The 12,859-nt window shown below is 42.5% G+C and overlaps 1 protein-coding gene across 11 annotated transcripts in view; it reads right to left on the bottom strand.

Annotated features, from left to right (window-relative positions):
• The window catches only part of FAT3 (FAT atypical cadherin 3), a 586,875-nt gene that overhangs the window by 65,300 nt on the left and 508,716 nt on the right, over positions 1–12,859 (bottom strand). For all 11 annotated transcript variants that reach the window (XM_048842637.2, XM_075126639.1, XM_048842665.2 and 8 more), the window contains 4 exons: positions 10,102–10,491; positions 7,684–7,898; positions 3,185–3,322; positions 972–1,115 (listed from right to left, as the gene is read on the bottom strand). In XM_048842637.2, coding sequence (XP_048698594.2) covers positions 972–1,115; positions 3,185–3,322; positions 7,684–7,898; positions 10,102–10,491 — 887 coding nt within the window. The remainder of the gene's footprint in view (positions 1–971; positions 1,116–3,184; positions 3,323–7,683; positions 7,899–10,101; positions 10,492–12,859) is intronic.

The raw sequence follows: 12,859 nt of genomic DNA, 5'->3' as shown, positions 1-12,859 counted from the left end.
ATTACACATGACCATTATTATTAGTACACTGAATAAAGTGAAGAAAACTTTAACCTCTTGTCGGCTCATCACCTAGCTTAGGGCTGGGCAGCCATTGGTATATTTGGCAGGACCAACATGCATTTACAAGGGTGATGCAGTACTTTGCCAGTCAGAACATTTAACTGTCCCCAGTACTATGAAGGTAATCATATCAAAAAGCTGTTTCATAAAATTTTTCATGCCTGCATCCCATTGTGATGCAATGTTCATGGTTTTCCCACAAGATACACTGAAACAAATAACATGGGGTTGCCAGAGATTTAGATTCTCTCCCAACTCCGCCCCCAAAAACCTACCCCAAAGAGAGCTCTGACCCTGTAAAGGGAGAAGTGCTAGAGACTCCATGAAGTCCCTAGGGACTTTGCAATTGCTCTTGATTTTATGGGGAAGGCACTGAGATACCACAGTGATTGGGGGGCAGTATAAAACTCTAAGATAGACAGATAGATCCATCTTCACAGTACCAGACATGGAATATACTAGTCAAGAGTGCAGAAACTCTTCAGGAGAGTATGGGAAATGGAAATTCCAGAACTTCTTTCATTTTCTTCTCTCCTCTGATCAAGGAGGGCTTGAACCCTCTGTAAACAATTTAAGCTAATTCTTTATCTAGCTGTGGGACAGGCAGGAAAGACAAGAGAGCCCGACATGGCAACTGGAATGGCTACAATTGCGGAAGAAGAATAAAAAACATTTCTTAGACAAGGGGAAAGCTTCTTGAGTTGCTGGGATAAGTGGTAAAATCTGTGGCAGATTCTGAGGAATCTCGTAAACAGAGTCCTGTCAAAGAGTTCAGAAAAACATGCCTATCCTTTGCTTGCAATGAGACAATTTGATATACCTTGGGCTGATCAAAAGTAACTTAATGGTAACCAAATGCTTTCATGTTTAAAGGTCAGATCAGTTTTTGATGTGCAGGATACACTTACTTGAATTACAGCTGTATAGTTGGCTGGTGTAAATACAGGGCTATTATCGTTCACATCAGAAATGTCTATGTTGACCGTTACAGATGATGACATAGGAGGGATGCCACTGTCTCTTGCCTGAATAACTAGTGAATATCCAGACACCTGCGAAAAGGTGAAAACATTAAATCAATGCGAAAGGGGTCCTAAATTTCAGCAATCATTCCTTCCATCTTGTGTGCTACGTACCACATTCTGTGGAAAGCTGTCTCACCTCATTACTTGTCCTGCCCTTTGTATAATATTTCCCTGTTTAGTGCTTCACTGTGTCCCAAACTCTGTTTTATAAGGCTATCAATAATCTGAATGGCGTCACCATATTAAAATAACTGCACCAGACAATGCATACTACAGATAATGGTACACTTCAAAAACAAACTGCATGGTGCCTTGCGTATAATATGCAAAATCAGCCATTACAACTTTAACTTACAAGCAAACACAGAGAATACTTTGAGTTAGGTGTCTACTGCAACATTTTGGTCAGATTCCAGTCAAACTGGGATTTTAGGAATGGTTTCCAAGACTCTTTTGTACATGATTTCTGAGAGCATGTCTCATTATCTATCTAACATGAAACACTTCTAACATGGCATTTGCAAAGTACTAAGGTAAAGTTCATAGAGAGGTAGCCTAAATGATTTGAAAAACACTTTCAATGGCTAGTAACACCTGTGCCTCTGTACCCCCTGGCTTGGATAGGTAGTTTGCAGCTGGTTATCATCTACCTGCCACTAAAAAGATTTTTCTCGGTACTTATTAGAAACAGCCACACAATACATGTCATTAGGGGAGCAGTTGTCTTTATGCTTTTGGGACATGTCTTTACCTTTGACGATAGCACAAACCACAGGATGCCTGTGGCATTAGGTTTAAAACATCACAACAGCACCTGGGGAATGGATTTTCTTACTTCCCTCTCTCCTATGACAAGCTTTGGCTGGTTCAGAGTTGGTTGCTGTCTTGGGACTTCTTCCGACAATTTTTTTTGTTTGGTTTTGTCTTTCTGTGCCCTCTATCACTCACCTTGGATTTAAGAACTTAACCTGTCTGTATGTTTACCCCTTTGAAATGAGTACTGTTTCTCCTTCCGGAAGTTTAGCTTATACATTTTTTTTTTTGTACAAGAATGAGGAAGCCCGACATCGATGTCCTAGAGTATATCCTACATTCTATGTATTTCAGAATTGGGCGTGCTGTATTGTCTCCGAAGAACACCAGAGACAATGGGCCAAATTCACTACTGATGTAAGCAGGTGCAACTCTGCTCACATCACGTAACTGCCCCTGTTTATACCTGTGGTGAATTTAGTCCTACATGCATGTTTATATAAAGCACCTGTGTGCGTGTGTACTTTGCAGCTATACTAACACAAACATTAAATTAATGCAAATTAAAAAATTAAGGCTATACAGTAAAAAATATATAGCACCTATCTAGCCTATAGACCACAGCACAGCAAAGAACAAACACATGCACTGACCGCATGACGTCTGTGTCCTTAGCACCCCTAGTGCTACCTGCAGAGATTTCCCTATGTGTTGTAAGATTACTGAAGTCATGTAACTTTCTCCTATGCTCACACTAACACTAGGCAAACCATCTTTGTTTGTCAAATGCTGTTATTTGAGAGGTGGGTAAAATGGTGATAAGTTGTCTTGGGTGAATGTTGTACTGGGGTAAACAAAGCAATGGGGTCTCTCAAATATAGCACCCTATCACTACCTCGATAGCTTGGCCACTTCACCACATAACCTTGCTAATAATATTTTACACACATTGCCAATTCAAAGTTGAGGTCTTGGCTCTGTGCCTGTTGTTACTGTCTAGAATGTGTTACAATCACCATTGTGTATGTGTATGACAGAAACAGGGTAGCAGCTCATTAACACTACAGCTTTCTGCATTGTCACAGGTTTGTCTTCTTTAATCTTATCTGATACCAGTAGAGAGGGGAGCATTTGAAGCTCAGTTTGCTTGTAGATAGGACTGGGGTGAAAGGAGTGAATTGGGCAATAAGAGAAATAGAGGATAGAATATTTTGTAGTGCCAACTGCAGACTACATAAACGACAAGCCTGCAGTCATGCAGAAAGCCAGCAGCACAGCTGAAGTCAATATACATATGCAATTTCTAGTAAGTTTAGAAGAAAGTCCAGCACATGTTATCTTACCCTTTCTCTGTCCAATTTCTTTTTAACCTTTATAAGTCCCAAAACAGGATCAACTGAAAATTCATTGTCCCGATCACCATTCACTATGGAAAAATGAATCTGGCCATTGGTAGGACTATCCTGGTCTTCTGCTATCAACTTTTTGAGAGAAGAATAAAATTAGCTATACAGATTAAGAAATATTTCTATGGTACAATAAGAAATCAAAACCCCAAAGGAATAACTTTACATTCCGTCAGGTTAGTAGATATAACTTACTAGACAGTGCATGTTTGTCTAAAAGTTCTCTCATCGCAAATTTGGAATGGGAAGATTATTTGCAAGGGGCAAGCCAGTGTGTGTGTTATACAAGTCATATGAAACAAGTACCAATGAGCTCTTCATATCGCTGCATACAATCATACATTTTGTTTAGGCCACATAGAATCATAGGGTTAAAAGGGACTGCAAGGATCATTTCGTCTAACTCCCTGCCAACACAGAATCATAGAAAATCACAGACTCATAGAACTGGAAGAGACCTCGAGAGGTCATCTAGTCCAGTCCCCTGCACTCAAGGCAGGACTAAGTATTGTCTAGACCATCCCTGACAGGTGTTTGTCCAACCTGCTCTTAAAAATCCCCAATGATGGAGATTCCACAACCTCCTTAGGCAATTTATTCCAGTGCTTGTGATCCACTATGACCCACAGATCCCTTTCCACAGTACTCCTTCCTGGGCAGTCATTTCTCATTTTGTATGTGTGCAACTGTTTGTTCCTTCCTAACTGGAGTACTTTGCATTTGTCCTCATTGAATTTCATCCTGTTTACTTTAGACCATTTCTCCAGTTTGTCCAGATCATTTTGAATTTTAATCCTATCCTCCAAAGCACTTGCAACACCTCCCAGCTTGGTATCATCTGCAAACTTTGTAAGTATATTCTGTATGCCATTATCGAAATCACTGATGAAGATATTGAACAGAACCAGACCCAGAACCAGTCCCTGCGGGACCCCACTTGTTATGCCCTTCCAGCATGACTGTGAACCACTGATAACTATATGCAGGATTTGTTATGTCTAAACCCTCTAAGACAGATGGCTATCCACATTTTAGACAGAAGTTATTTTAGAAAATTTGTTGATGCTCTAGAGTGGGATTTTCAAAGGCGTTAGGTGACTTTTAATGGCAGCTCGATGCCTAACTCCCTTAGGAGCCTTTGAAACTCTCAGCCTTAAAATCTTTTAATGCTTCTAGTTTTCACAACCTTTCCCTACTAAAGCCAGATGTCTCAGATACAGTAGAAGGTGTTGTGATTTGAGGTATGCTATGTTGTATTCCAGCAGGGCTAGATTCAAACACTTTTTATTTCACTGGAAAGCCATAAATGTTGCCTCTCCAATGAGAAACATGATGTGTTTCTACCTCTGATGAGCCACGAGACATCAGACATCACCTGTCATGGGTCCAGGGCAAAAGTATGCCTAGGGTGGACTGCAAAATTGAGAGGAAAAAAGAAAACATTTTATCTCACGGGTTCTTTTTTTGGGAGGGGGCGGAGGGGGGGAAATGGCAGTTGCTTTGAAAGTTGATTGGCGGTTTGGAACATTAAAAGTAATTCTAGAAGAGACAGAATACTGGACAGATGGCAGATGAGGTCGTCAAAAGGTGCAGTGGCTATTACAGTTTATCATCTGTACAGCCACAGAATGATTGTTTATTATATGCTTATGCAAACATACTACATGCTACAAGGGGCCACAGCAATGGTTCCCTCACCCCACCTAGCAATATTGTTAACCTATCCAACTATGCTCTCAGCCCAGCAGAAGCAGCTGTTCTATCTCGGGGCCTCTCCTTCTGCCCCTCCACCCCCACGAACATGATACCTAGAATCCTATTTTCGACGTCTCCGTCTCAAGGAATATTTCCAAAATACCTCTGAACAACATACTAATCCACAGAGGTCTCCCTGCCAACACTACAGAAAGAGGGATTCTAGATGGACTCCTCCTGAAGGTCGAAACAGCAGACTGGACTTCTACATAGAGTGCTTCCGCCGACGTGCACGGGCTGAAATTGTGGAAAAGCAGCATCACTTGCCCCATAACCTCAGCCATGCGGAACGCAATGCCATCCACAGCCTCAGAAACAACTCTGACATCATAATCAAAAAGGCTGACAAAGGAGGTGCTGTTGTCATCATGAATAGGTCGGAATATGAACAAGAGGCTGCTCGGCAGCTCTCCAACACGAGTTTCTACAAGCCATTACCCTATGATCCCACTGAGAGTTACCAAAAGCAACTACAGCATTTGCTCAAGAAACTTCCTGAAAAAGCACAAGATCAAATCCGCACAGACACACCCCTGGAACCCCGACCTGGGATATTCTATCTACTACCCAAGATCCATAAACCTGGAAATCCTGGGCGCCCCATCATCTCAGGCATTGGCACCCTGACAGCAGGATTGTCTGGCTATGTAGACTCCCTCCTCAGGCCCTACGCTACCAGCACTCCCAGCTACCTTCGAGACACCACTGACTTCCTGAGGAAACTTCAATCCATCGGTGATCTTCCTGATAACACCATCCTGGCCACTATGGATGTAGAAGCCCTCTACACCAACATTCCACACAAAGATGGACTACAAGCCGTCAAAAACACTATCCCCGATAATGTCACGGCTAACCTGGTGGCTGAACTTTGTGACTTTGTCCTTACCCATAACTATTTCACATTTGGGGACAATGTATACCTTCAGATCAGCGGCACTGCTATGGGTACCCGCATGGCCCCACAGTATGCCAACATTTTTATGGCTGATTTAGAACAACGCTTCCTCAGCTCTCGTCCCCTAAAGCCCCTACTCTACTTGCGCTATATTGATGACATCTTCATCATCTGGACCCATGGAAAAGAAGCCCTTGAGGAATTCCACCACGATTTCAACAATTTCCATCCCACCACCAACCTCAGCCTGGTCCAGTCCACACAAGAGATCCACTTCCTGGACACTACAGTGCTAATAAACAATGGCCACATAAACACCACCCTATACCGGAAACCTACTGACCGCTATTCCTACCTGCATGCCTCCAGCTTTCACCCTGACCACACCACACGATCCATCGTCTACAGCCAAGCTCTGCGATACAACCGCATTTGCTCCAACCCCTCAGACAGAGACAAACACCTACAAGATCTCTGTCAAGCTTTCTTACAACTACAATACCCACCTGCAGAAGTAAAGAAACAGATTGATAGAGCCAGAAGAGTTCCCAGAAGTTACCTACTACAGGACAGGCCTAACAAAGAAAACAACAGAACGCCACTAGCGGTCACCTTCAGCCCCCAACTAAAACCCCTCCAACGCATTATTAAGGATCTACAACCTATCCTGAAGGATGACCCAACACTCTCAAGTCTTGGGAGACAGGCCAGTCCTTGCCTACAGACAGCCCCGCAACCTGAAGCAAATACTCACCAACAACCACATACCACACAACAGAACCACTAACCCAGGAACTTATCCTTGCAACAAAGCCCGTTGCCAATTGTGCCCACATATCTATTCAGGGGACACCATCACAGGGCCTAATAACATCAGCCACACTATCAGAGGCTCGTTCACCTGCACATCCACCAATGTGATATATGCCATCATGTGCCAGCAATGCCCCTCTGCCATGTACATTGGTCAAACTGGACAGTCTCTACGTAAAAGAATAAATGGACACAAATCAGATGTCAAGAATTATAACATTCATAAACCAGTCGGAGAACACTTCAATCTCTCTGGTCACGCAATCACAGACATGAAGGTCGCTATCTTAAAACAAAAAAACTTCAAATCCAGACTCCAGCGAGAAACTGCTGAATTGGAATTCATTTGCAAATTGGATACTATTAATTTAGGCTTAAATAGAGACTGGGAGTGGCTAAGTCATTATGCAAGGTAGCCTGTTTCTTCTTGTTTTTTCCTACCCCCCCCCCCAGATGTTCTAGTTTAACTTGGATTTAAACTTGGAGAGTGGTCAGTTTAGATGAGCTATTACCAGCAGGAGAGTGAGTTTGTGTGTGTATGGGGGTGGGGGGGATGTGAGAAAACCTTGATCTATGCAGGAAATAGCCCTACTTGATTATGTAAAGAGTTGTCACTTTGGATGGGCTAGCACCAGCAGGAGAGTGAATTTGTGTGGGGGGTGGAGGGTGAGAAAACCTGGATTTGTGCTGGAAATGGCCCACCTGTTGATCACTTTAGATAAGCTATTACCAGCAGGACAGTGGGGTGGGAGGAGGTATTGTTTCATATTCTCTGTGTGTATATAAAGTCTGCTGCAGTTTCCACGGTAAACATCTGATGAAGTGAGCTGTAGCTCACGAAAGCTCATGCTCAAATAAATTGGTTAGTCTCTAAGGTGCCACAAGTACTCCTTTTCTTTATGCAAACATAGTTATTTATCGCAACACCTTGTATTGACTTTCTGTCTGAAATCATATACATTATACTCACCATAATAACGGAATCACCAACTGAAGCATCCTCACTGATAACTGCACTGTAGGCCTCTTGATTAAATTTTGGTGCATTGTCATTAACATCCGTTACATTTATGTTCACTGTAGTAACAGCACTTAGGGCTGGCGTACCTCCATCTTTTGCTTCCACTCTTAGGTAAAAGTCTTTACACATTTCATAGTCCAGAGTTTCAATTACAGAAATGGATCCTTTGAAAGAAGAGAGGGAATGTTAACAGATCTAAAGAAGCAAACTCTGTGAGCAGTAATATTATCAGCGTTAGTGATAGCCAAAAAATTATAGAATAGAATACATTATTTAGCACCATTGCAAAATACCACATGATGCTACTGAAACGATAATGCCAGCAAATCCAAGGAAAATATACAATTAGACATCTGCATTTCCTCTTGTATAAATTAAAGAAAGATATAATAACTTGAGCTTATATATCACTTCTCAAGACAGGAACTTCAAGTGGTTCACAATGATTAATGGCACCACTAGAGGTAGCTTTTATTACACCAGTGCCATAGATGGGTAAACAGAGAAAGCACAGTTTAATGACTTGCCCAGGCTCACAGAGAGTCAGTGGCAGAACGGGAAATGGAATCCAGACATCTTGATTCACAGCTCAATGTTCTGAACTCAATAAACATTCTGGCCAAAATTTTCAAACCTACATGGCTAATGACACCTATATCTATCTTCAGCAGCCTAAATACAGGAGGTCTGATTTTTCCATAGCATTAAGTACCCACAACTCCACCTGAAGTGGGAGCTGTTGGGTAATCATCAGCTTTGAAAATCAGGTTATTTTTGTTTAGGGCGTAAATATGGACTTAGAAGCCTAACTTCAGGCAACCAGGTTTAACAATGTTGACCTCTATCTCACAACACTGCAGGAACAGAATTTCTCTTGCTCCAATGATTTGAATACATTTTCATCTTATTAACTTCATGTACCAATGCTACCTTTAGAAGATAATCACTTTACATACAAGTCTTTAGCCAGAGGTTTTTTTGCACTGAGTAAAATGCATTGAGGGAAGTACCATTGGGCACTAAGGGGAAGGGCTGAGTAGCAACCCCAGCCAGACGAGCATTACTCCCCCTTTGGCATGACTTGCTGAGAGCAGGAGCGCTGAAGAGGACCCGTGGAGAAGCCTGCACTTGCTAGCAGGAAATTCCCATTGATAAATGGCGTGACTGAGGGGGATTATTTTTCAAGCCCTGATCAGGCATGTTACATCAGTATATGGCTGTCTGGAATCTCAGCTCCTGCATCTAAACTGACAATAATGAGGCTGTCACACATTAATGAATAATAAATGCTATTTTCTTCTTGTGCGATTAAACTTCACCTCTGTCTTTTATTGATCTATCTCCTTGGCTTCCTTGTCAAATGCAAATTTAACAATATTTAAGTATCTCTTTCCATGGTGCTTATGTATAAATTCACCTACTCCTTGCTGAAATAAACTGAAGTTAAAGCACACTTCCATTAGTTATTTTAAAAAGCCCTTTAACGTAAGTGAAGAGTTTCCATAGAGAGAAGGGGAATTTTTTTACACAGTATAGTGTATGTGAGATAACGTGTCATGTTGGGTATTTCTAGGCTAAGAGCTACATTTATAGCTACCCATAAACAACTGTTACTTTCAGCTTTCACATTACAGATCAATCAGGTAAGAACCTCAGGTGGCAAGTCCATATGGCTCTTCCTGAATATTGTGGGATGAGGGAATGCTGACTGAGAGAGGTACAGAAAGAGATGACAGCTCACTGCTGTTACTTAACGGGGATAATGAATAGATCCCAATCAGGAAACTGAAACAGCAGTAGCCTTTTGGAATACCCTGTGTTTCTGGGTATTTCTTTAAAGAAGCCAAGCAGTCTGTTTTTTGAAAAACTCATTACACATAATAAAAGCATAAAGAGTTTAAGCCTACTTTCACAATCCTGTAGATCATGAGCAACCTCACTGAAGTCAGTGCAGTTCTACAGGGTTATAAACGTAAGGCCAGAGACAAGCCCTTAGTGCTCTGTCCATTGATCAATCTTCTCCCAATCTGCCGAGCGTCAGCAGCGAGTCACATTTGGGTAGCACAGCAAGTTAGTTCTTAAGGGAAGGATCAGAGAGCCTTTGCTCACACTGGTGAGCACCTGAGTTGCTCCACTGGGCATAAGTGCTCATGAGTGTGAGTAAGGACTGCATAGTTGGGCCCCAAGGACTAGTTTCTGCTATCCATACTCAGAGCCTATAACATCCCAGGCCACTGATTCATGGAGTAAGGTACTATCCACTTGAGTACCTGTGACTGCATCTGGCCCTAAATCACACCACTCCTTTTCATGTGGAACTTGTCTATTAATTAGAGAGATGCTTTTTGTGGGTGTTGTATTACAAACCCGTCTTTGAGTTGATCCTGAATTTCCCTTTCTCATTTCCAGACCTGATGAGGTAGGTAATCTCTGCATTGGTACCAATGTCTTTGCTTGTTGCGAAAACAGCCAGTACTTTGGTGCCAGGTGAAGTATCTTCAGGCACTGTAACAAGGTAGTCTCTTCTCTCAAACACAGGAGGGTTGTCATTAACATCCAGCACTGTAATGGTAACTGTGGCAAATGAAGACTGGGACAACACAATGCTCTGGTCTGATGCTTTTACGCTGATGTTATAGGAAGGCTGCAGCTCTCTATCAAGTGGATGCTCCAAAATAATGATCCCTGATGACCTATCCACAGAGAAGTAACCATCTGCGGAGTCCGCTAAGGAATAGACCACCTTTCTGTTCACACCTGAAAGAGAAGCAAAGATGAATTTTAAAAAATGCTTCTAAGCAAAACAGTTGCAATTTTGGTGTTCATTTCTCTAGCACGCCATGGGATGGGGGGGGGGGGGGGGGCGGAAAGTTGAGTGGCCTTTCTTATACCAAAAATCCCCGGTGAGCAATCTGTGCAATCCTTTACACCTGACCATAGGGTGTTGATTGAAAAAGCACGGTAACCCTTTCGCAAAACCAACCAGCAATGCAGTCCAGAAGCAAGGCCCAGAACTGAGAACCAGTGACTACCGAGATCTAACCCATTCTCTGGTGCTGACTCTGTGGCCATGAACAAGTAAACAACATTTCCATCTCATTTTCTCCAGTTGTATAATGGCGATATTAATACTCACTGACTTCACTGGGGTTTGAGGGATTAATTAGCTACTATTTGTAGCGAACCTTGAAATGTAAAGTGATGAGGAAAAAGAAGATTTGTTACAGTGCTGTGATAAATGCTTAGGGTCCAGACCTTACTATGGTCACTCCAACATGAGTTTTGCCTGAGTAAGGATGGGCTCTTATGCTGGGCATAGAAGAATTCCCACGAATGACAACAGCAGCAGTTGTGTATCTATTTCCCCTTCTATCCCATGTTGTTACTACAATATTCCAGTAGTGACTACTTAAATCAAGACAGGACCTCTGCTTTTGTGCTATATAGATTGTACAGACCTTGAGAGACACAGTTGCTGCCCTGAAGAGTTCATAATTTAAATAGATAAGAAATAGACAGAATATGCGGAAAATGCATTGCCTCAGAGAACATCTTGGAGAAATAGTAATGTACATATGGAAAAACAAATACAGCAGAACCCCTTTATCTTATCTAATTGGGAACAGGACCGATCAGATAATCAAAAATTTGGGTAATGCGGAGAATGGGGAAGAGTGAGGCTGCATCGCCATCTAGTGGCCACAGTAGAGACCGCCAGCTCCTGGACCTGTGCGCGGCGGTTGTTGGGTTAATACAAAGAGCTGGATCACGGCGGTTCAGATAAATGGAGTTCTAATGTATACCTCAGGTAGCAAACTGCATTCTTTCACTACCAACTTTGCCTTCATTCCATTGCACACACAGTATGAAAGTGAAAAGTGTGTGTTGAGGAACAAAACATTGTCTCTATAGGTCGAAATTTGTCAGATGGGATAGTTACATCACCCAGTCCCAGCAACAATATGGACATTTTAGAAAGGAAAGTCTTTTTTCAGGTTGAGAACAGTAATGGAATTGGGCAATGAAGTCTTTTATTTTTCAAATCCCAGTTATAGTACCAGAAAGCCTAGGCTTACTTACCTTACAGTATCTGGAGTTCTTTGAGATGTGTGGTCCTTATGGGTATTCACTGTGTGTGCACTTGTGCTCTTTGCGCCTGAGACCGCAACTTCTTCAATAGCCTGGTCCATGCCTGCGCCCTGCATCTCCTTGTGCTCCCAGCTGAGGGCATAAGGGTGATGCAGACTGATCGCCTCTCCAGCTCCAACTCTACCACGAATCAGAAGATGACACAAGCAGAGGGAAAGTAGGGCAGGCCATGATTATCCATAGGGCCTATGCATCTGGAAGAAATCCAGTTATTGTAAGTTAAGTAACTTCATTTCTTCTTCAAGTGTGGGTCCCTATGGGTATTCACTGTGGGTGGGTCCCAAGCAGTGTTTGTTGCGGAGGAGGGTATGCTGTGCCACAGAGTGGAAGATCACCAAGCCAAATGATGCATCCATAGCAGAAGCTTGGACCAGTGAATAATGCCTGGTAAAAGTCTGTATGGAAGCCCAAGCAGCTGCTCTGCATATCTCCGAGAGGGGGATTCCCCTATTGATGCCACTTGGACTTTTGCAGAATGGCCCCTGAGGGGCTTTCATAACATCATGGGAAAGAATGGTGGAGAAAATCTACCTAGAGAGCCTTTGAGAGGAAACAGCTTTCTCCTTCATTCTTTCAGTAACAACAACAAAGAATTTAGGGGTCTATTCTGTGCAGGTAGAAGGATAAAGCCCTGCACACATCCACGGAATGGAGTATTGTCTTCTCCATGCTTTGGTGAGGCTTAGGGGAAAACATTGGAAGGTGAACAGTCTGGTTAAGATGGAACTCTTAGAGGTGAACATAGGATGTAGTTGCAACAAAACCTTCTCCTTATGGAAAACTGTACAAGGCGGATCTACCTTAAGGGCTCCAAGATTTCCAACCCTTCTAGCAGAGTTAATCATTGTTAAGAAGGCCACTTATATAGGTGCAGGAGGGAATGGGAGGCTAAAGATTCAAACAGTGTTCTCCTGTGAGCAGAAAGATCAGGCTGGATGTCTTCAGATCAAGCTGGATGTCTTGAGTGATAGAAGAT

Source organism: Caretta caretta, chromosome 1 (genome assembly GCF_965140235.1).
Source record: "Caretta caretta isolate rCarCar2 chromosome 1, rCarCar1.hap1, whole genome shotgun sequence".
NCBI lineage: Eukaryota > Metazoa > Chordata > Testudines > Cheloniidae > Caretta > Caretta caretta.
This window is presented reverse-complemented; position numbering and strand designations above follow the sequence as displayed.